Below are 21,646 nucleotides of genomic sequence, written 5' to 3'. Positions count from 1 at the left end.
TCTTTACCTCAGGCATTCATCTGGAGTCAGGAGAGAGGGCTGTGTTTTTGAGAACTGAAGGAGATTAATTTATGTAAGCCTCCATCAGCTGTATAGCCAATTAAAATAAAAGGCATTGTGAATTCCTCATTCAATAATGGTGAAGTAGGTTTTACTGCTAACTCTTACACAGGAAAAAACAAAAAACCTCTCGACAAAATATTTAAAAAGCTACTTGAAGGCACTAGAGAGCAATCAAGAACAGGCAGAAACTGGAGTGGCATTAATTCTTGAAAGAAGTAAATTGGTGAATTCTGCATTTATTTAACAGAGAGACACTTTGAAGTTTGAGTCCGACCAAGTTAACTGCTTGCTAGGATAAGAATCAGATCTACACCCATCAAATGATAAGTGGATAAACAAACCGTGCAATATCCATACAATTCATCTCCTGACAGTAATTGACCATAAAACAAATAGAGTTCTGGTATATGCTGCTGCTGCTAAGTCGCTTCAGTCGTGTCTGACTCTGTGCGACCCCAGAGACGGCAGCCACCAAGCTCCCCTGTCCCTGGGATTCTCCAGGCAAGAACACTAGAGTGGGTTGCTATTTCCTTCTCCAGTGCATGAAAGTGAAAAGTGAAAGTGAAGTCGTTCAGTCAAGTCTGACTCTTAGCGACCCCATGGACTGCAGCCTACCAGGCTCCTCCATCCATGGGATTTTTCAGGCAAGAGTACTGGAGTGGGGTGCCATTGCTTTCTCCCTCTGGTACATGCTACAACATACTAATAGATGGATCTTAAAAACATCATGTTAAATGAAAGATATCAGTCACAAAGAGGCTTCTTGGCAGAGGATGAGATGGTGGGATAGCATCACCAACTCAATGGACATGAATATGAGCAGACTCCCGGAGACAGTAAGGACAGGGGAACCTGGCATGCTGCAGTTTATGGGCTCGCAAAGAGTCAGACACGACTTAGCAACTGAACAACAACAGAAACTGGTGGCTCAGTGGTAAAGGACCCGCCTGGCAACATAGGAGACTCGGGTTCGATCCGTGGGTCAGGACGATCCCCTGGAGAAGGCAATGGCACCCCACTCCAGTATTCTTGCCTGGGAAATCCCATGGACAGAGGAGCCTGGTGGGCTGCAGTCCATGGGGTTGCAAAAGAGTGGGACACAACTTAGCAACTAAACAACAATCAGCCAAAAAACATCTCATATTATATGACTCTATTTGTATGAAATGTGCAGAACAAGCAAATCTAGAGAGATAGAAAGTAGATTACTTTGGCCTGGGGCCTTATGGGCAGGGTGTATAGCTAAGAAGTACAAGGTTTATTTCTGAGGTGATGAAAATTTTCTTTAAGTTGACTGTGATAATAGTTGCACATTTCTGTGAATATACTAAAGAATATTGAATCATATATTTTAAATTGGTTAATGGTATAGAATGTGAATTACATCTCAATAAAGCTGTTATTTCTGAAAAAACAGATAAGAGAGGGACTTCCCTGGCAGTCCAGTGGTTAAGACTATGCATTTCCACTGCAGGCGGCACAGGTTTGATCCCTGACTGGGGAACTAGGATCCCACATGCCACATAGTATGATCAAAAATAATTTTTTTAAGTAGATATAAGAATACATCTGTGTTTTTTAAAATTAACTTTTATTGGAGTATAATTGCTTCACAATGTTGTGTTAGTTTCCACTGTACTGCAAAATGAATCAGCCATACCTGAACTAGCTGTTTCCTATTGGGATAAACATTAAAGAGATTTGCAAAAATGTAAAACTGTGCCACTCTTCCTACTAGCATTTTTATTTTAAAAAATTTACTTATTTTTCTTAAAAGTGTTATGCTAACATATAACAGGTTTGTGACTTTTAAACGAACAAATATTTTTAAAGGTTTTAGTTTTAACTTCCAATACAACAAATTTCAATGGATATAAAATGCATATATTCTAAGTATAAGAGATTAAAAATGAGTACATGATACGAACATGTATAGAGGAAATGTAATGAATAAAGAAGCATCAGGGTAAAAACTTTTTCATTCCCTGGTGGTTCGGTGGCAAAGAATCCTCCTGCCAATGCAGAAGACATGGGTTCAATCCCTGGGTCAGGAAGATCCCCTGGAGAAAAGAAATGGCAATCCCCTCTAGTATTCTTGCCTAGAAAATCTTGACCCATGGGATGGCAAAAGACAGACATGACTGGGTGACATTCCAATGACAAAACAAAATAACAACAACTCTAATGACAGTGGTTTTCTCATCAGAAATCACGGAGGGGGCTTCCCTGGTGGCTCAGTGATAAAGAATCCACCTGCCAACGCAGGAGGCCTGGGTTTGATCCTTAATCCGCGAAGATCCCACATGCCTTGGAGCAACTAAGCCTATGGGTCACAACTACTGAGCCTGCACTCTAGAGCCTGGGGGCTGCAACCACTGAAGACGGCACGCCCTAAGCCAAAGCAATGAGAAGCCTGTACATCACGACTAGAGTGGCCCCCTGCTCTCCACAACTAGATAAAAGCCTGGGCAAAGACAAAGACCCAGCACAGCCAAAGAAATCATGGAGGCCAAAAGGAAGCAGCTTCTTTGTTTCTTTGTTTTGGCTGTGCCTCTCAGTCCGTGGGATCTTAGTTCCCCAACCAGAGATCGAACCTGTGCCCCCTGCGGTGGAAGCCCAGAGTCTTAACCACTGGACTGCCAGGGAAGTACCCATACAGTCTCTCTTAAGTGCTAAAAGAAAAGAACTGTCAACACCAAATCTTATATCTGGTGAAATTACTCTTCAAGAATGAAGGAGGAGGAGCCAAGATGGCGGAGGAGTAGGACGGGGAGAACACTTTCTCCCCCAACAAATTCATCAAAAGAGCATTTAAACGTCGAGTAAATTCCACAAAACAACTTCTGAAAGCCGGCAGAGGACATCAGGCACCCAGAAAAGCAATCCAACTCTTCGAAAGGAGGTAGAAAAAAATATAAAAGACAAAAAAAAAGAGACAAAAGAGGGAGGGACGGAGTTCCGTCCCGGGAAGGGAGTCTTAAAAAGAGAGAAGTTTCCAAACACCAGGAAACCTTCTCACTGCTGAACCTGTGCCAAGCTTTGGAAGCACAGAGGGCAACATAACAGGGAGAGAAAATAAACAATTAAAACTCGCAGATTGCAAGCCCTACCGTAACTCCCCCAGCTGAGAAGCAGCACAGACGCTTGCACACGCCATTAGCAAGTGGGGGTTGGGCAGGGAGGCACAGCACGGGCTGCATCACTTAGAGTAAGAATCTGGCCTGAAAACCCTGAGCACTATCTAAGCGAAATAATTTGGGCTAGCAAACCAGACTGTGGGATATCTACCACGCGAAAAGCCAGCCCCAACCTAAGACACCACCAGGCCCACTCACGGAACAAAGGACTGAACAGAGATAGTCGGCTGCAGACCTTCCCCCTCTGGTAACAGGCAGCCAGAGCTGGAAGGGGACAATCGCAGCCCCAGAGAGACATTATCTATAAAACTGTAAGCAGGCTTCTTTGCTAGCTAAAACTGCTTGGGGGTCTGGACGGTCAACATCTGCCTGAGAAGGTGCGCCGGTTTTACACCCAGATAACCGAGTGGCGGGGAGGCGATAAGTCGCAGCATTGGCGCTCGCCAAACACCTCATCACCTGAGCTGCTCGGACCTGGGAAGAGCACAAAACGCAGGCCCAACTGAGTCTGCGACTCTGAGGACTACCCGAGTGCCTGAACCTGAGCGGCTTGGACCTGGGAGATACATGCAGCCCAGGGCCGGCCTCGGATTGTTCTCGGCGGAACAACCTAGAGCCCGAGCAGTGTGGGCAGGGAGGCTACATGCGCCGTGAGTGGGGGCAGACCCAGTGTGGCTGAGGCACTGCGAGCGCACGCCAGTGTTATTTGTTTGCAGCATCCCTCCCTCCCTCCCCACAGTGCGACTGAACAAGTGAGCCTAAAAAAAAAAGTTTTCCCCACTGTCCCCTTTGTGTCAGGGTGGAAGCCAGACACTGAAGAGACCAGCAAACAGAAGAAGTTATAACAGAGGGAAACGCCTTGGAAGCTACAGGGAGTAGATTAAAACCCCGTGGTTACTACGGACTACATAGGAAGGGGCCTATAGATCTTGAGAAATATAAGTCGGACCAAGGAACTAGCCAAAAATGAACTGAACCCACCATACAACAAAACCAGAAAAAGTCCTAGATATATTTTTACTATTTTTACGATCATTCTTTCTTTTTTTTTTTAATTAAAAAAAAATTTTTTTAAGTCCTCTATTGTTCCTTTAATTTTCACTTTTATAACCTATTACTTTGCAAAAAAAAAAAAAAAAGACCCTATTTTTTTCTTCTTCAGCAAACTTCATGTATATATATTTTATAATTTTTTGACCTTGTTTTTTTTTTCTTCTTCTTCTTTTCTTTAACATTGTATTTTTGAAATTCCAAACTCTACTCTAGTTTTTTAATTTTAGCTTTTTGGTATATGTTATCAATTTTGTACCTACAGTTTTTTTTTATAATTTCTGTGACTTTTTTTTTTTTCTGTTTCATTCTCTTCTTCTTTATATAACATTGTATATCTGAAATTCCAAACTCTACTCTAGATTTTTAATTTATGCTTTTTGGTATTTGATATCAAATTTGTACCTGTATTTTCTTTATAATTTTTGCGACATTGCTTTTGTTTGTTTGTTTTCTCTCTTTATGTTTCTTCTTCCTGTTTTTTAACATTGTATTTTTGAAATTCCAAACTCTACTCTAGATTTTTAATTTTTGCTTTTTGGTATTAGTTATCAATTTTGTACCTGTATTTTCTTTATAATTTTCGCGACCTTGTTTGTTTTTCTTTGTCCGTTTTTTCTCTCTTTCTTTTCCTTCTTCTTTAACATCGTATTTTTGAAATTCCAAACTCTACTCTAGATTTTTAATTTTTGCTTTTATGTATTTGTTACCAATTTTGTACCTTTAAGAACCCAATGTTCAGGACCCATTTTTCACTACGGAGCGAGATTACTGGCTTGACTGCTCTCTCTCCCTTTGGACTCTCCTTTTTCTCCACCAGGTCGCCTGTGTCTCCTCCCTAACCCCTCTCTACTCTACCCAACTCTGTGAGTTTATGTGTGTTCCAGATGGTGGAGAACACTTAGGGAACTGATTACTGGCTGGATCTGTCTCCCTCCTTTTCATTCCCCCCTTTTATCCCTCTGGCCACCTCTGTCTCCTTCCTCCTTCTTCTCTTCTCTGTGTAACTCCGTGAACATCTCTGAGTGGTCCAGTTGTGGAGTGCACATAAGGAAGTGACTACTGGCTACCCCACTCTCTCCACTATTGATTCCACCTCATCTCATTTGGGTCATCTCTAACTCCCTCCTCCCTCTTCTCTTCTCCATGTAACGCTGTGAACCTCTCTGAGTGACCCTCACAGTAGAGAAACCTTTCATCTTTAACGTAGATGTTTTATCAATGGTGCTGTATAGAAGGAGAAGTTTTGAAACTACTGTAAAAATAAGACCGATAACTGGAAGCAGGAGGCTTAAGTCCAAACCCTGACTCCAGGGAACTCCTGACTCCAAGGAACATTAATTGACAGGAGCTCATCAAACGCCTCCAAACCGACACTGAAACCAAGCACCACACAAGGGCCAACAAGTTCCAGGGCAAGACATACCAAGCAAATTCCCCAGCAACAAAGGAACACAGCCCTGAGCTTCAAGATACAAGCTGCCCAAAGTCACCCCAAAACCATAGACATCTCATAACTCATTACTGGACACCCACCAGAACACCGACACAAGCTTCCCTAACCAGGAAACCTTGACAAGCCACCTGTACAAACCCACACACAGCGAGGAAACGCCACAATAAAGAGAACTCCACAAACTGCCAGAATATAGAAAGGACACCCCAAACTCAGCAATTTAAACAAGATGAAGAGACAGAGGAATACCCAGCAGATAAAGGAACAGGATAAAAGCCCACCAAACCAAACAAAAGAGGAAGAGATAGGGAATCTACCTGATAAAGAATTCCGAATAATGATAGTGAAATTGATCCAAAATCTTGAAATCAAAATGGAATCACAGATAAATAGCTTGGAGACTAAGATTGAGAAGATGCAAGAAAGGTTTAACAAGGACCTAGAAGAAATAAAAGAGAGTCAATATAAAATGAATAATGCAATAAATGAAATTAAAAACACTCTGGAGGCAACAAATAGTAGAATAACAGAGGCAGAAGATAGGATTAGTGAATTAGAAGATAGAATGGTAGAAATAAATGAATCAGAGAGGATAAAAGAAAAACGAATTAAAAGAAATGAGGACAATCTCAGAGACCTCCAGGACAATATTAAACGCTACAACATTCTAATCATAGGGGTCCCAGAAGAAGAAGACAAAAAGAAAGACCATGAGAAAATACTTGAGGAGATAATAGTTGAAAACTTCCCTAAAATGGGGAAGGAAATAATCACCCAAGTCCAAGAAACCCAGAGAGTCCCAAACAGGATAAACCCAAGGCGAAACACCCCAAGACACATATTAATCAAATTAACAAAGATCAAACACAAAGAACAAATATTAAAAGCAGCAAGGGAAAAACAACAAATAACACACAAAGGAATTCCCATAAGGATAACAGCTGATCTTTCAATAGAAACTCTTCAAGCCAGGAGGGAATGGCAAGACATACTTAAAATGATGAAAGAAAATAACCTACAGCCCAGATTATTGTACCCAGCAAGGATTTCATTCAAGTATGAAGGAGAAATCAAAAGCTTTTCAGACAAGCAAAAGCTGAGAGAATTCTGCACCACCAAACCAGCTCTCCAACAAATACTAAAGGATATTCTCTAGACAGGAAACACAAAAACGGTGTATAAGTTCGAACCCAAAACAATAAAGTAAATGGCAACGGGATCATACTTATCAGTAATTACCTTAAACGTAAATGGGTTGAATGCCCCAACCAAAAGACAAAGACTGGCTGAATGGATACAAAAACAAGACCCCTACATATGTTGTCTACAAGAGACCCACCTCAAAACAGGGGACACATACAGACTGAAAGTGAAGGGCTGGAAAAAGATTTTCCATGCAAATAGGGACCAAAAGAAAGCAGGAGTAGCAATACTCATATCAGATAAAATAGACTTTAAAACAAAGGCTGTGAAGAGGGACAAAGAAGGTCACTACATAATGATCAAAGGATCAATCCAAGAAGAAGATATAACAATTATAAATATATATGCACCCAACACGGGAGCACCACAATATGTAAGACAAATGCTAACAAGTATGAAAGGAGAAATTAACAATAACACAATAATAGTGGGAGACTTTAATACCCCACTCACACCTATGGATAGATCAACTAAACAGAAAATTAAGAAGGAAACACAAACTTTAAATGATACAATAGACCAGTTAGACCTAATTGATATCTATAGGACATTTCATCCCAAAACAATGAATTTCACCTTTTTCTCAAGCGCACATGGAACCTTCTCCAGGATAGATCACATCCTGGGCCATAAAGCTAGCCTTGGTAAATTCAAAAAAATAGAAATCATTCCAAGCATCTTTTCTGACCACAATGCAGTAAGATTAGATCTCAATTACAGGAGAAAAACTATTAAAAATTCCAACATATGGAGGCTGAACAACACCCTGCTGAATAACCAACAAATCACAGAAGAAATCAAAAAAGAAATCAAAATTTGCATAGAAACGAATGAAAATGAAAACACAACAACCCAAAACCTGTGGGACACGGTAAAAGCAGTCCTTAGGGGAAAGTTCATAGCAATACAGGCACACCTCAAGAAACAAGAAGAAAGTCAAATAAATAACCTAACTCTACACCTAAAGCAACTAGAAAAGGAAGAAATGAAGAACCCCAGGGTTAGTAGAAGGAAAGAAATCTTAAAAATTAGAGCAGAAATAAATGCAAAAGAAACAAAAGAGACCATAGCAAAAATCAACAAAACCAAAAGCTGGTTCTTTGAAAGGATAAATAAAATTGACAAACCATTAGCCAGACTCATCAAGAAACAAAGGGAGAAAAATCAAATCAATAAAATTAGAAATGAAAATGGAGAGATCACAACAGACAACACAGAAATACAAAGGATCATAAGAGACTACTATCAACAATTATATGCCAATAAAATGGACAACGAGGAAGAAATGGACAAATTCTTAGAGAAGTACAACTTTCCAAAACTCGACCAGGAAGAAATAGAAAATCCTAACAGACCCATCACAAGCACGGAAATTGAAACTGTAATCAAAAATCTTCCAGCAAACAAAAGCCCAGGTCCAGATGGCTTCACAGCTGAATTCTACCAAAAATTTAGAGAAGAGCTAACACCTGTCCTGCTCAAACTCTTCCAGAAAATTGCAGAGGAAGGTAAACTTCCAAACTCATTCTATGAGGCCACCATCACCCTAATACCAAAACCTGACAAAGATCCCACAAAAAAAGAAAACTACAGGCCAATATCACTGATGAACATAGATGCAAAAATCCTTAACAAAATTCTAGCAACCAGAATCCAGCAACACATTAAAAAGATCATACACCATGACCAAGTGGGCTTTATCCCAGGGATGCAAGGATTCTTCAATATCCGCAAATCAATCAATGTAATACACCACATTAACAAATTGAAAAATAAAAACCATATGATTATCTCAATAGATGCAGAGAAAACCTTTGACAAAATTCAACACCCATTTATGATAAAAACTCTCCAGAAAGCAGGAATAGAAGGAACATACCTCAACATAATAAAAGCTATATATGATAAACCCACAGCAAACATTATCCTCAATGGTGAAAAATTGAAAGCATTTCCTCTAAAGTCAGGAACAAGACAAGGGTGCCCACTTTCACCATTACTATTCAACATAGTTTTGGAAGTTTTGGCCACAGCAATCAGAGCAGAAAAAGAAATAAAAGGAATCCAAATTGGAAAAGAAGAAGTAAAACTCTCACTATTTGCAGATGACATGATCCTCTACATAGAAAACCCTAAAGACTCCACCAGAAAATTACTAGAACTAATCAATGACTATAGTAAAGTTGCAGGATATAAAATCAACACACAGAAATCCCTTGCATTCCTATACACTAATAATGAGAAAACAGAAAGAGAAATTAAGGAAACAATTCCATTCACCATTGCAATGGAAAGAATAAAATACTTAGGAATATATCTACCTAAAGAAACTAAAGACCTATATATAGAAAACTATAAAACACTGGTGAAAGAAATCAAAGAGGACACTAATAGATGGAGAAATATACCATGTTCATGGATTGGAAGAATCAATATAGTGAAAATGAGTATACTACCCAAAGCAATTTATAGATTCAATGCAATCCCTATCAAGCTACCAACAGTATTCTTCACAGAGCTAGAACAAATAATTTCACAATTTGTATGGAAATACAAAAAACCTCGAATAGCCAAAGCGATCTTGAGAAAGAAGAATGGAACTGGAGGAATCAACCTACCTGACTTCAGGCTCTACTACAAAGCCACAGTTATCAAGACAGTATGGTACTGGCACAAAGACAGAAATATAGATCAATGGAACAAAATAGAAAGCCCAGAGATAAATCCATGCACATATGGACACCTTATCTTTGACACAGGAGGCAAGAATATACAATGGATTAAAGACAATCTCTTTAACAAGTGGTGCTGGGAAAACTGGTCAACCACTTGTAAAAGAATGAAACTAGAACACTTTCTAACACCATACACAAAAATAAACTCAAAATGGATTAAAGATCTAAACATAAGACCAGAAACTATAAAACTCCTAGAGGAGAACATAGGCAAAACACTCTCTGACATACATCACAGCAGGATCCTCTATGACCCACCTCCCAGAATATCGGAAATAAAAGCAAAAATAAACAAGTGGGACCTAATTAACCTTAAAAGCTTCTGCACATCAAAGGAAACTATCAGCAAGGTGAAAAGACAGCCTTCAGAATGGGAGAAAATAATAGCAAATGAAGCAACTGACAAACAACTAATCTCAAAAATATACAAGCAACTCCTACAGCTCAACTCCAGAAAAATAAATGACCCAATCAAAAAATGGGCCAAAGAACTAAATAGACATTTCTCCAAAGAAGACATACAGATGGCTAACAAACACATGAAAAGATGCTCAACATCACTCATTATCAGAGAAATGCAAATCAAGACCACTATGAGGTACCATTTCACACCAGTCAGAATGGCTGCGATCCAAAAGTCTACAAATAATAAATGTTGGAGAGGGTGTGGAGGAAAGGGAACCCTCTTACACTGTTGGTGGGAATGCAAACTAGTACAGCCTCTATGGAGAACAGTGTGGAGATTCCTTAAAAAACTGGAAATAGAACTGCCTTACGATCCAGCAGTCCCACTGCTGGGCATACACACTGAGGAAACCAGAAGGGAAAGAGACACGTGTACCCCAATGTTCATCTCAGCACTGTTTATAATAGCCAGGACATGGAAACAACCTAGATGTCCATCAGCAGATGAATGGATAAGAAAGCTGTGGTACATATACACAATGGAGTATTACTCAGCCATTAAAAAGAATACATTTGAATCAGTTCTAATGAGGTGGATGAGACTGGAGCCTATTATACAGAGTGAAGTAAGCCAGAAGGAAAAACACCAATACAGTATACTAACGCATATATATGGAATTTAGAAAGATGATAACAATAACCCTGTGTACGAGACAGCAAGAGTGATGCTGATGTATGGAACAGTCTTATGGACTCTGTGGGAGAGGGAGAGGGTGGGAAGATTTGGGAGAATGGCATTGAAACATGTAAAATATCATGTATGAAACGAGATGCCAGTCCAGGTTCAATGCACGATACTGTATGGTTGGGGCTAGTGCACTGGGACGACCCAGAGGGATGGTATGGGGAGGGAGGAGGGAGGAGGGTTCAGGATGGGGAGCACATGTATACCTGTGATGGATTCATTTTGATATTTGGCAAAACTAATACAATTATGTAAAGTTTAAAAATAAAATTTAAAAAAAAGAAAAAAAAAAGAATGAAGGAGAAATAAACATACGGTCAGACAAAGAAACTAAAAAAAATAAAAGTTCCCAGCAGAACTATTCTTATAGAATAAATAAAGTTCTACAAACAGGAAGGAGATGATAAAAGAAAGAACTCTGAAACATCAGGAAGGAAGAACACAGTAAGTATTGACACATATAAATATGTGTAAATAAGCAGACTCTTCTTGAATTTTCTAAATTGCTTGACGGTTGAATAAAAAACTAAAGTACAGCCTAATGTGATTCTCAATGTATGAAAAAATAAAGCATATTAAAAATGAGGAGATTAAAGGGACATAAAGGGAAATAGTGTCCATTCTTTATCCAAACTGGTAAAATGCTGATACCAGGAGACTTTGATATGTTACATATTTATAATGTAATACCTAGCACAACCACTAAAAGAGCTGCACGAAGAGATACACTCAAAAATATTACAGATAATTTTTTTAAAATTCTGAACAGTGTTTAAGAAACCCAGAGCTAGGCAAGAAAAAGAAACAAATGGAAAACAGATAAAAAAACAAAACAAAACAAAACACAAAATAGCAAACTCTAACATACAAATAATTATACTAAATACAAATGGTATAGAGACAACAGTTAAAAGAGATTAGCAAAGAGGATTTAAAAACTGATTAAATAATGTGTCTAAGAAATTTGCTTCAAATATACTGATATATAAGTTAAAGTAAAAGGACAAAAAAGATGTCATGTAAATATTAATAAAAACAGCAGGGTTGATTGTATTAACGTAAAAAAAGTAAACTACACAGCAAAGAACATGACTAAGGGTAGAGAGGACATTATGTAATTATAAAAGTGGCAATTCTCCAGGAAGACTTTGAAATCCTAAGTGACATGATGAAACAAAATTTGAATAGTTTTATGTCTATTACAGAAATTGAATTTCTTATCAAACTTTTCTTACAAACTCCAGGCTCAGATAAGTTTTACCAGTGAGTTCTATCAAACATTTGAAGATGAACTAGTACCAATCATATACAAACACCATCAGAACACAGAGGAGAGGGCAACACTTCCAAATCATTTTATGAGGCCAACATAATCCTGATACCAAAACCTAATAAGGACATTAAAAGAGAATTACAGAGTAACACCCCTCATGATCTTAAGTGGAAAAATCCTTGACAAAATATGAAGAATTGTTATTTTGCTAATGTTAATGACTGAATTATAATTATTACCCTAATCCATAGCCTCCAAAAGGGGTTTGCACATGCCAGGGTGGGAGCAAGACATCTGCAGGGTGTGAGGGGTATAACTTATATTTAGGTTTTATTTCATCTTTAAAGAAGAAAGAATGAAATTAAGTATTACTAATATTTAATAGGTGGATTGAAGATTGTACATCTATATAATATACATATATTGGGGGTCCATGTGCAAACCTTTTTTACCCATAAGGATGTGAGATCAAAACAAACTCAGAGGAACATCCCTGGTGGTCCAGGGGCTAAAACTCTGTGATCCCAATGCAGGGGGCCCAGGTTCGATCCCTGGTCAGGGAGTTAGATCCTGCATGCTGCAACTCAAAGATCCTGCATGCTGTGACTATTAATAAGGCCTGGCACAGTCAAATAAAAAAATAAACCAACTCAGAAACCTGTGTTTTGAGGGGACTTCAGAACTGATGCCGCCTCCTCAAAGGCTAAAGGGCAGCATGCTGTTTGGGTTTTCCAGTCAGTGCTGCTTTGTATTAATACCTTCACAATGTGGGAATCCAATCTGCGATAAAATCTGTCTCAAGGTCAATTTGTTGCTCTTAAGCCCATGCAGTTGAAGCCATTCCTCAGATGAGATGAGACTCTGCTTGACTGAGTCTGTTCTAGTGTCGCTCAGTCCCTCTTGCTTCCGAGGCTGCTCCTCAGAGATGGTGGAAGATGAGCCTGGTACTTCCATCTCTGAATTAGGATCTAAGTCACAGGAACCTCCTGTAAGGGCAATTGTCAAAATCAGACTTCCTGAAAACTTAGAAACAAGCTAATATCAACTGAGAACTGGTTTAATATAAATGAGAGTACAATTACACTGAATGCTATTTAGCACAGGTAAAAATAATACAAATTGTATATTTGTTGGCAAAGAAGATACCTAAATATACGACTAAAAGGTATTCATAAAATTCAATATCTATATTTGCATACCCCCACTCAGAAAAACATCGAGAAAGATATATGCCAATTTTATAGTAGTTTTCTCTGTGTGGTGAATATAAGGATTCACCATCCCATGTTTCATTCTCTGGGACTTTACTAGAAAGTCGTGGCTTTCTGGCTCAAGTAGCCAGAAAGTTTAAGAGATCAGCCCAACTTAAAGCAATATACAACACACTGAACTGATCCAGACCTGCCTAAACAAAGCTGGTGTACACATGGAGTGGGGAGACTGTAATGTGATCTTAGCTCACTCACCACTACTTCAGGCAGGGCCTGAAAATCTAAGGAAAGAGTAGAAAGCTCTGCTTCCCTTTGTATCTAGGAATGTGCAGTGCATGTAAATGGGTTCCCTGGAATGCAACATTTTCCAACAATGGAAAAACTCCCTTCTCCCATTTCTAAAATTCTCATCCTATTTCCAGAAAGTATCCCTGTTACGACAAGCAAGTTTAGTCAAACAGAAATCAACTGGACCCAAGCTAGGGAGGTTTTGTGAAAAGACGTTAGACATACTATTAGCAAACGTTTATTTAACTTTGTATATTTTCTGTGTAGTATACATTTTCCCTTACAGTAACCTAATGAGGTAGGTGGTACTACTATTCCCATCTTACAGATGAGGAAACCAACACAGAGGCGGTCTAACTAACTTGGCCAGTTCTCACAGCTGGTGGGGGTGGGGTGGGGGGAGGTATGTGGCTTAGATTCTAACCCGGGCCTTCCATTCCAGGGTCTATGTTCTGCGGACTTTACAATAAAAAATCCAACTGCATGCAGCAACTTCCATTTATTGGCCAGGAACTGGGCTGAGCCTTTCAAAGACTATCTCACAAATTCTTCATAACGGTATCAGTTACCCACTGCTATCACCCTACTTACATTTGAGGAATTGGAACATGTTCAGGAGACACAGTCAGTAAAGCAGAAGCAGAAATCAAAGCCATTTCTTTACCACTTTGCCATGGTGATAAGTCACCTCTTCCCACCTGGTCCTATGCTACAAGGCTATAGACTCCATACAACAGGACTGCTGTCCAGGAGGGCTCCTGGGTCCTCACTGAAGACCAAGCACTGACCTTTATTCTCAGACCTCAGGCTCAATAAGGGTTTTCCAGGTGGCACTAGTGTTAAAGAATCAGAGACACAGCTTCGATTCCTGGGTCAGGAAGACCCCCTGGAGGAGGGCATGGCAACCCACTCCAGTATTCTTACTTGGAGAATCCCCATGGACAGAGAAGCCTGGCAGGCTACAGTCCATGGGGTCACAAAGAGTTGGAAGTGATTAAGCACATGTGCATAGGCTCAATAAGCTTTTTGACTTATTTTCAAATTTTCAAAGATAATGATTTCTGGACTTCCCTGGTTGTCCAGTGGTTAAGAATTCGCCTGCCTATGCAGGGGTCATGGGTTCCATTCCTGGTCGAGGAAGATTCCACATGCTGCGGGGCAACTAAGCCCGTGTGCTGTAACTGAGCCTGAGCTCTGGAGCTGGTGCTCTGCAACAAGAGAAGTCATTGCAATTAGAAACCCACACACTGCAATTAGAGAGTAGCCCCCACTTGTTACAACTAGAGAAAGCCTGCGAGCAGCAATGAAGACCCAGCACAGCTGAAAACTAACTAAATAATAAAGATAATGATTTTCATTTTAAGGTTTATGTGAATTTGTACTGTCCCTATATGTTGAATTCCAAATTTCAAACAAATTCATATTTTTGGTGAAGATCTTCTTTCTACAAAGGCTCAATTTGATGAGAACGTTACAATAGTATTTGGAGAGCATCATGTAGGAGTTGGAAGATCATGGATGAAAACTCCTTATAGGTCCATTCTGCCATTTTAAGCAAGTGATTCCTCCTCTCTGCACTGTTTATACATCCTAACTCCCAGGGCCACCGCAAGGAACAAATGTGCCAATGCGTGGATGAGCACTTGATACATCAGAAAGAACTATGCACAAATAAATTCCTTAAAAGTCATTACTCTTCATACTATTTGTAACCTAATAAATGGACTTTTTAAGCTTTAAAAAAAGTTATTACCCTTTAGTAATTGTGCCTTGTTTCATACATCCACTTTTATCCAAACCTCCTTTTGGAAGTCCCAAAGTTCCCAGAGCTATGAAGTTTGGAATCCTCCTTCTCCTTTAGAATCACAGAATATGAAGACAGCAAGATGGGCAGGCTAATATGCTTCTGCTTTCTTTTTGAGATCTGTCCAACAAAGACTGCCAGCTGAAGGACTTTTAAATTTGGTCAATGGTTCCTATAGAAACTAGAAAAAGGAAGCTCAGAATATTTTTCACTATTTCATCATTTCCAGTTACTCTCTTTCCTGAACACACTCATCTACCTCCTGTAATCTTCTTCCTAAAGGGAGCTACATGCCTGAGGTTAAAAAAGGAGCACAGCTACACAAACTGCTCACTAAGGCTACTAAACTGGATTTTGGAAGCTTAAAGATTTTAGAAGAGCCATAGCTTTTGCTTTTAAGCCAAACGGACATATTCTCAATTCCAAACAAAAGGCAACTGAATCCTTCAGCTAAGGTGTATGGCCCAGTCCCTTCTGCATTTGAAAGATTTTTATTTATCTTAAAAATATTAATTATTTATTTATTTGACTGCACTGGGTCTTAGTTGCCACCCGCCTAGTTGCAGCATATGGGATCTAGCTCCCTGACCAAGGATAGAATCCAGGCCCCTGCAATGGGAGCACAGAGTCCCAGCCACTGGACTACCAGAGAAGTCCCTCAAATGATCTTTTTAAATAATTTTTTTTTTAAGTCTAGTAGGCTCTGTCAGATCAGAAAACCTATAGGAGTCCTCCTAATTCACATCTTGACTTTTCTGGCTTTTTAGCATGAGAATACCCGTATTGAGCTGAACCTATCCAGAGACAACAAGGAAGGAAGGAGAGAAAGGGCACCTCCAACAGAAGAGATCATTCTTCTCAAATGGGGTAAGAGGTACCCTGGAGAAGCCAGAAAGTTTCCAGAGCAAAGTTGCCAAGTGAACTGACAAAGCAATCCTTCCACACAGCCCACCTGTATTCCTACCTCTAAGCCGGTCTCAGGTCATTCTCCTGCGTGGAATCTCAGCCTTGAAGGCCCATTTCCAATCCCATCTCCTCCATTAAGCCTCTCCAGAGGCCTCATCAAACTCCTGCACCCTCCCCCTGCGAAAGCCCCAGTTTTTGCTTGGCTATTCCACCCATGTGGCCTTAGCCACTTCAAGTCTGTCCTCCCTAGATTGAAAATACATTCGATTACTACAGGGATAAACCACATGAATGTCCTCAGCACAGTGCCTTATATACAGCAGGTACTTTGTACAAGTATTGAGTTGAATTAAATTGATCACTCAGAATTACTGAGAATCCTGATTGTTCCAAAAAAGGCAAAGATTCGCAGTGCGGGAAATAGCTGTCTCTTTAAACAGACATTTTCCAGCTCTGACTATGTTATTATGATTAGTATTATAACTGAGTTTCTTTATCTGAGGTTATTACAATATACAGGAATCCAGAAGTTAGAAATAACAAATTGCAGTTGAGCACTTCCCTAAGTTTTAAAAGCTATCCAAGAGCCAAAGTTTTGGGAAATAGAAAAAGGTTTTCCTACATAGAAAGAGGAAGTATAAATGGAAAAAAGAAAAAAAAAAAAAGAAGAAGAAGAAGTGAAAGTGTGAGCTGAAGGCAGCTGCAGGCAGGCAGAAGTTTGGGGAAAATATAGAAAGTTGTCTAAACTGGCACAATCCAAAGTCCCCAAGCAAGGTAACTAGGGGCTCCGGGTACGGCCACCCTGGAGCTGCTGGGTCTTTGGGTACCAGGCAGCAAGAGATGTCCCTTGGCCGCCCTGAACTGAGTCCTACAGAAGGCCTCATGCCTTAAGACAGCAGTCCTGTATGGTTAGAGGTTGAGTGGCAATGTTATTCCATTGTGTCTGACTGTGCAACCCCATGGACAGTGTAGCTTGCCAGGCTCCTTTGTCCATGGGATTCTCCAGGCAAGAATACTGGAGTGGGTAGCCATTTCCTTCTCCAGGGGATCTTCCCGACCCAGGTATGGAACCTAGATCTCCTACTTTGGCAGGCAGATTCTTTACTAGCTGAGTCACCTGGGAAGCCCTGGTCCCACCGTGGCGCCCACCAGTGGCTGAGCTGGTGGTATCGTGGGTGCCTGCCTCGCTTCCACTGCTCTTCTAGCAGAAAGGTGCACTCCAGAAAGCAGCCGGTCCAAACCAATATCAGGCCGCTCCTGCACTTTCGCCCTCCAGCCCTTGGCTGAGGGAGGTTTGCAGGCGGCAGAGACCACGGTGGCCACGTGGACACGGTGGACGTGCCCCATCAACCGGGATCACAGTCTAAGTTGGCCAGCGCCATGGGCCCAGCCGGCCGCCGACCCCACTGGCCAGCCCATGACTAACGAAATGGCCCTGGAGCTACCCACTGCACCAAAACGGGGCTCCCTGTCCGCTTGTGCAGTGCGGGCGGCGGGAATAGGCCGGTCCGGTGGGATATGCGGGGCTGAGCCCAGAGAGCTGTCGGAGAGCCGGGCCTGCCTCAACGGAGCGCTCGGGCCCGCGCCAGGGAGGGAAGGGCCCTTCACATCTCGCGCTGGGGCTGAGGGGGCCACCACCACCACAATGCATGACTTAATTATAATTTAATTCAGTCTAAATATTTGGCACGCTTCTACCTGCTTCACCTTATCAGTGTCGGCCTAGAGTACAGACAAAATTTTTCTAAGCTGGGTCTTCACCACAGAGGCGAGCTTTCCCCCCGGAATGAGGGGAGGTGCAAAGCGCTCTAAGGTAGGAGGGGTCGGGACGCGTTTCTGGCTGACCCCGGTATGAATTAGTTAAGTGACTCAGGGTAAGTTGCCGAGCTTTCCCCTAAGCGGGGGCCAGTCCAGCTCGTAAACTGTGGGATTCCAAGGCTTCCATCAGCAGCTTGCTGGCAACCTGGGCGCCTCAGGGGTTCTGACGTGAGGGGACAGCAGTCCGCACTTACGAGGCAACCTGTCAGGTGAAAGACCAGGCGGTTCCTGTCAGCAGCCACCTTCCCCTGCTTGGGGGGCCTTTCGGCCCGTGAGGACAGGCGAGGTATGCATCTCGATTGATAAAGAGCGACTCCAGCGGACGAAGTGTCCGAGCTTGGTGCGAAAGGATTCTAGCCGTTCTGTTTCTCTGTGACCCGAGGGCGACCTGTGGGGCACAGCGTCGCGGCGGTCGCTCGGACACCTCCAATCACGGCGCGGCTCCCCGGTCCGGCCCCGCCCACGGAGCACGTGCCCCCGCGGAGGCGGAGCCAGGGGCGGAGGGGCGGGGCTCCGAGGAGGCGCTGGGACTCGGTGCTTGGGCGCGGCTGGGTGTGCGGGTCCAGCTGAGACAGATGACCGGAAGAACTGTGAACTGTAGTCTTGCAAGTTTGTAATTTTGGAGAGGGGCGGGGGTGGGGCTGCAGTTACCAAAATTCCTCCTTTCTATTGGATGTGAGTATTCCTATAGGTATTACTTTGTCCATTTGGCTTTATTTTTAACCCTTATTATTATTTGTAACAATGAGTAAGCAAAGAGCGCAAGACGTGATTTTTTTCAGTCACTCGGAAAATTGTTTATGAAAAGCATCTTTAAATCCTTAATAAGATCCCACAGGCAAGTATTGTTTTACTGTGTTGAGATATTAAAATGTGTCTTAGATTTTAAAATTCAAGAAGTGACCAGATTATTTTTGGCTGGTTTTTTTTTGTTGTTGTTAAGTTTTTGGCTCAGAGATATAAAAAAACATAGTTAATATTAGAACTGAATATTTCTGTCTCCAACAGAAAAGTCTACCTCATCTACAGGGGTTTATTTTTCCTATATTCTTTGAATGCCTTTATAACTATAAAAGTACTGAAAGGTTTGCTCTCATCATAAATCATTACACAAAATTATTAGATTGTATACTACTGTCCCAAATGACACCTGCCATTTGCACCCCCAAAAAACAAACAAAAACTCAGCAGTACTGAAGATTCTGTTCAGAAGGCAAGTAGCACAGTGGCCATGCCCATGTTTGCCTATGCCACATTAAACCCTGCTGCCCACACCCTGCCAGGCTTGTATTCCTAGGTCACTGTGGGTGAGACAGAGAGTACAGCATCCACTCTACCAAACCCACTGCCTCATGCTGTCACACCGGGCACCCCACCTTCATCCCATGTCCTCTCCCTTCCCTGTGACACTCGCCTCTTAACATGCAAGTCACTGCAGGTGACTCTATGCTCTGTCAATTATGTGTATATGCCTGTAAGCATACATTCTGAGGAAACATTAATTATTAATTATTTAAAGTGTAGACAGAAAAGTGAGCAGAACTTGAAATCATTTTGAAATACTGCATTGCTGATAGGGACTTCAGTTCAGCCAGCTTTATGGGAATTCAACTTATTTTTGGTTGCTGAGTGGTGTGGAGTAAGAATATCTTTCGCAGAACTTCTCTGGTGCTCCGGAGAAGTTATTTGACCTTTGTACTATTTACTTTTCAAGTTGAATGGTTTTTCTTTTCTCTTAAACAAGCCTATCACTGGCACTACTAGGCTTAAGACTCTGCGCTTCCGATGGAGGGGGCACAGGTTCCATCCCTCAGGAAACTAGATCCCACATATCAAAACTAAAGATCCTGCATGCCTCAACGAAGACCTTTATTTGGTGCAGCCAAATAAATATTAAAACAAAACAAAACCTTTAGCACAGTTGCAATATGCCATTGGACTGAACCTTTACACTTTTGTTTTGAATTTTATACATATTTTGTATCTTACCTTCAACCTTAGTAATTGACATCTTTCATTTCACTCCCATCCTTAAAGTAATATCTGTGTGTGTGTGTCTGTGTGTGCATGTGTCTGTGTGCTCAGTTGTGTCCAATTCTTTGGAGTTCATGGGTTGTAACTTGTGAAATTTCCAGGTGAAAGTACAGGAGTGTGTTGCCATTTTCTACTCCAAGGGATCTTCGCCACCCAGCGATATAACCCTCCTCTTTTACATCTCCTGCGTTGGCAGGCGGATTCTTTACCACTGCGCCATCTGGGAAGTAAAGTTTAACCTGAGTTTACCATTCAGGAACCATATACTTTCAACCTCTTTGCCCACAACTCAAACTCTCCAGCAGAGAGACAAATGTGGTTCCTGCCTCTGACCACAGATGCCTCTACTCCAACACCTGCTTTACCTGAATTACCACCACTTGGGGGCCACAGCCCCCAGAACCTACAGGGCCAGCTTAAGCCCCTATCTCTACTCGGCCCTCAGGACACTCCAGCCCCAATCATTTCTTTCCACCTGTCCAGATTTAGAGCACCAGTTGTCAGTACCACACTTGGCACCATGTCCAAGTGTGACAACCCTTTACGTTGTTATTTGACCTTTGTACTGTTTATTTTTCAAGTTGAATGTTTTTTATTTTTTCTTAAACAAGACTATCACTGGCACTACTGGGCTTATGATCATGATTAGAATCTTGATAGGTGAGGGGCAGGGAGGGTGATAAATGAAACAAGAGGAAGAAAAGCAATTTTCCTGAGCCCACCACAAAACCTGGAACCAGAGAAAAAGTAAAATGTTAATCCAAGGGAATTGTATATATATGTGAGGATGAGTCTGAGAGAGAATGATCACAGAAGCACTCCTGAAGAGGAAGGAGGCAATGGGGAGTGAAGCAACTGCATCAGGCAGCAGTTGCTCTTAAACCTTGGATGGTGCTGTTGGTCTAGGGAGTTTGGCTGCCATGGGCTGCTTGAGACATCAGGGCAGGCAAAGTCCAAAGAGACATTTGTACATAGTGTGATATTCTTCAGTTCACTGTTCTTTGTGTGGGGAGTGAATGCAGGTCTGCAGCCCTCAGTCTAACATCTTTCATGAGGAACAGAGATTTTAAGCATAACTGTCAAAGCCCTTTGACAATTGCTAGGCTGAGAGCCAAAGAATTGATGCTTTTGAACTGTGGTGTTGGAGAAGACTCTTCAGAGTCCCTGAGACTGCAAGGAGATCAAACCAGTCAGTCCTAAAGGAAATCAACCCTGAATATTCATTGGAAGGACTGATGCTGAAGCTGAAGCTCCAATACTTCGGCCACCTGATATGAAGCACCAACTCATTGGAGAAGACCCTGATGCTGGGAAATATCAAAGGTGGGAGGAGAAGGGGATGACAGAGGATGAGATGGTTGGATGGCATCACTGACTCAGTGGACATGAGTCTGAGCAAACTCTGGGAGATAGTGTAGAACAGGGAAGCCTGGCGTACTGGAGTCCATGGGGTCACAAAAAGTCAGACACAACTTAGCAATTGAACAACAATGTTCAGTGTTAATCAACATTTAAAAA

At 41.5% G+C, this 21,646-nt stretch overlaps 1 protein-coding gene across 10 annotated transcripts in view; it reads right to left on the bottom strand.

Moving 5' to 3' along the window:
- The window catches only part of VWA3B (von Willebrand factor A domain containing 3B), a 178,212-nt gene extending 159,712 nt beyond the window's left edge, over window positions 1-18,500 (bottom strand). For 5 of the 10 annotated variants that reach the window (XM_061431589.1, XM_061431593.1, XM_061431596.1 and 2 more), the window contains exons 1-2: window positions 18,289-18,488; window positions 12,826-13,053 (exon numbers count right to left, since the gene is read on the bottom strand). In XM_061431589.1, the coding sequence (XP_061287573.1) occupies window positions 12,826-13,021 (196 nt within the window). In that variant the 5' untranslated portion in view covers window positions 13,022-13,053; window positions 18,289-18,488. Of the gene's footprint in view, window positions 1-12,825; window positions 13,054-18,288 lie in introns of all 10 variants that reach the window. The other 5 variants (XM_061431592.1, XM_061431590.1, XM_061431597.1 and 2 more) reach the window with 3 other exon arrangements.
- Window positions 18,501-21,646: the final 3,146 nt, after the last annotated feature.

The sequence above is a fragment of the Bos javanicus genome, chromosome 11 (genome assembly GCF_032452875.1).
Source record: "Bos javanicus breed banteng chromosome 11, ARS-OSU_banteng_1.0, whole genome shotgun sequence".
Taxonomy (NCBI): domain Eukaryota; kingdom Metazoa; phylum Chordata; class Mammalia; order Artiodactyla; family Bovidae; genus Bos; species Bos javanicus.
This window is presented reverse-complemented; position numbering and strand designations above follow the sequence as displayed.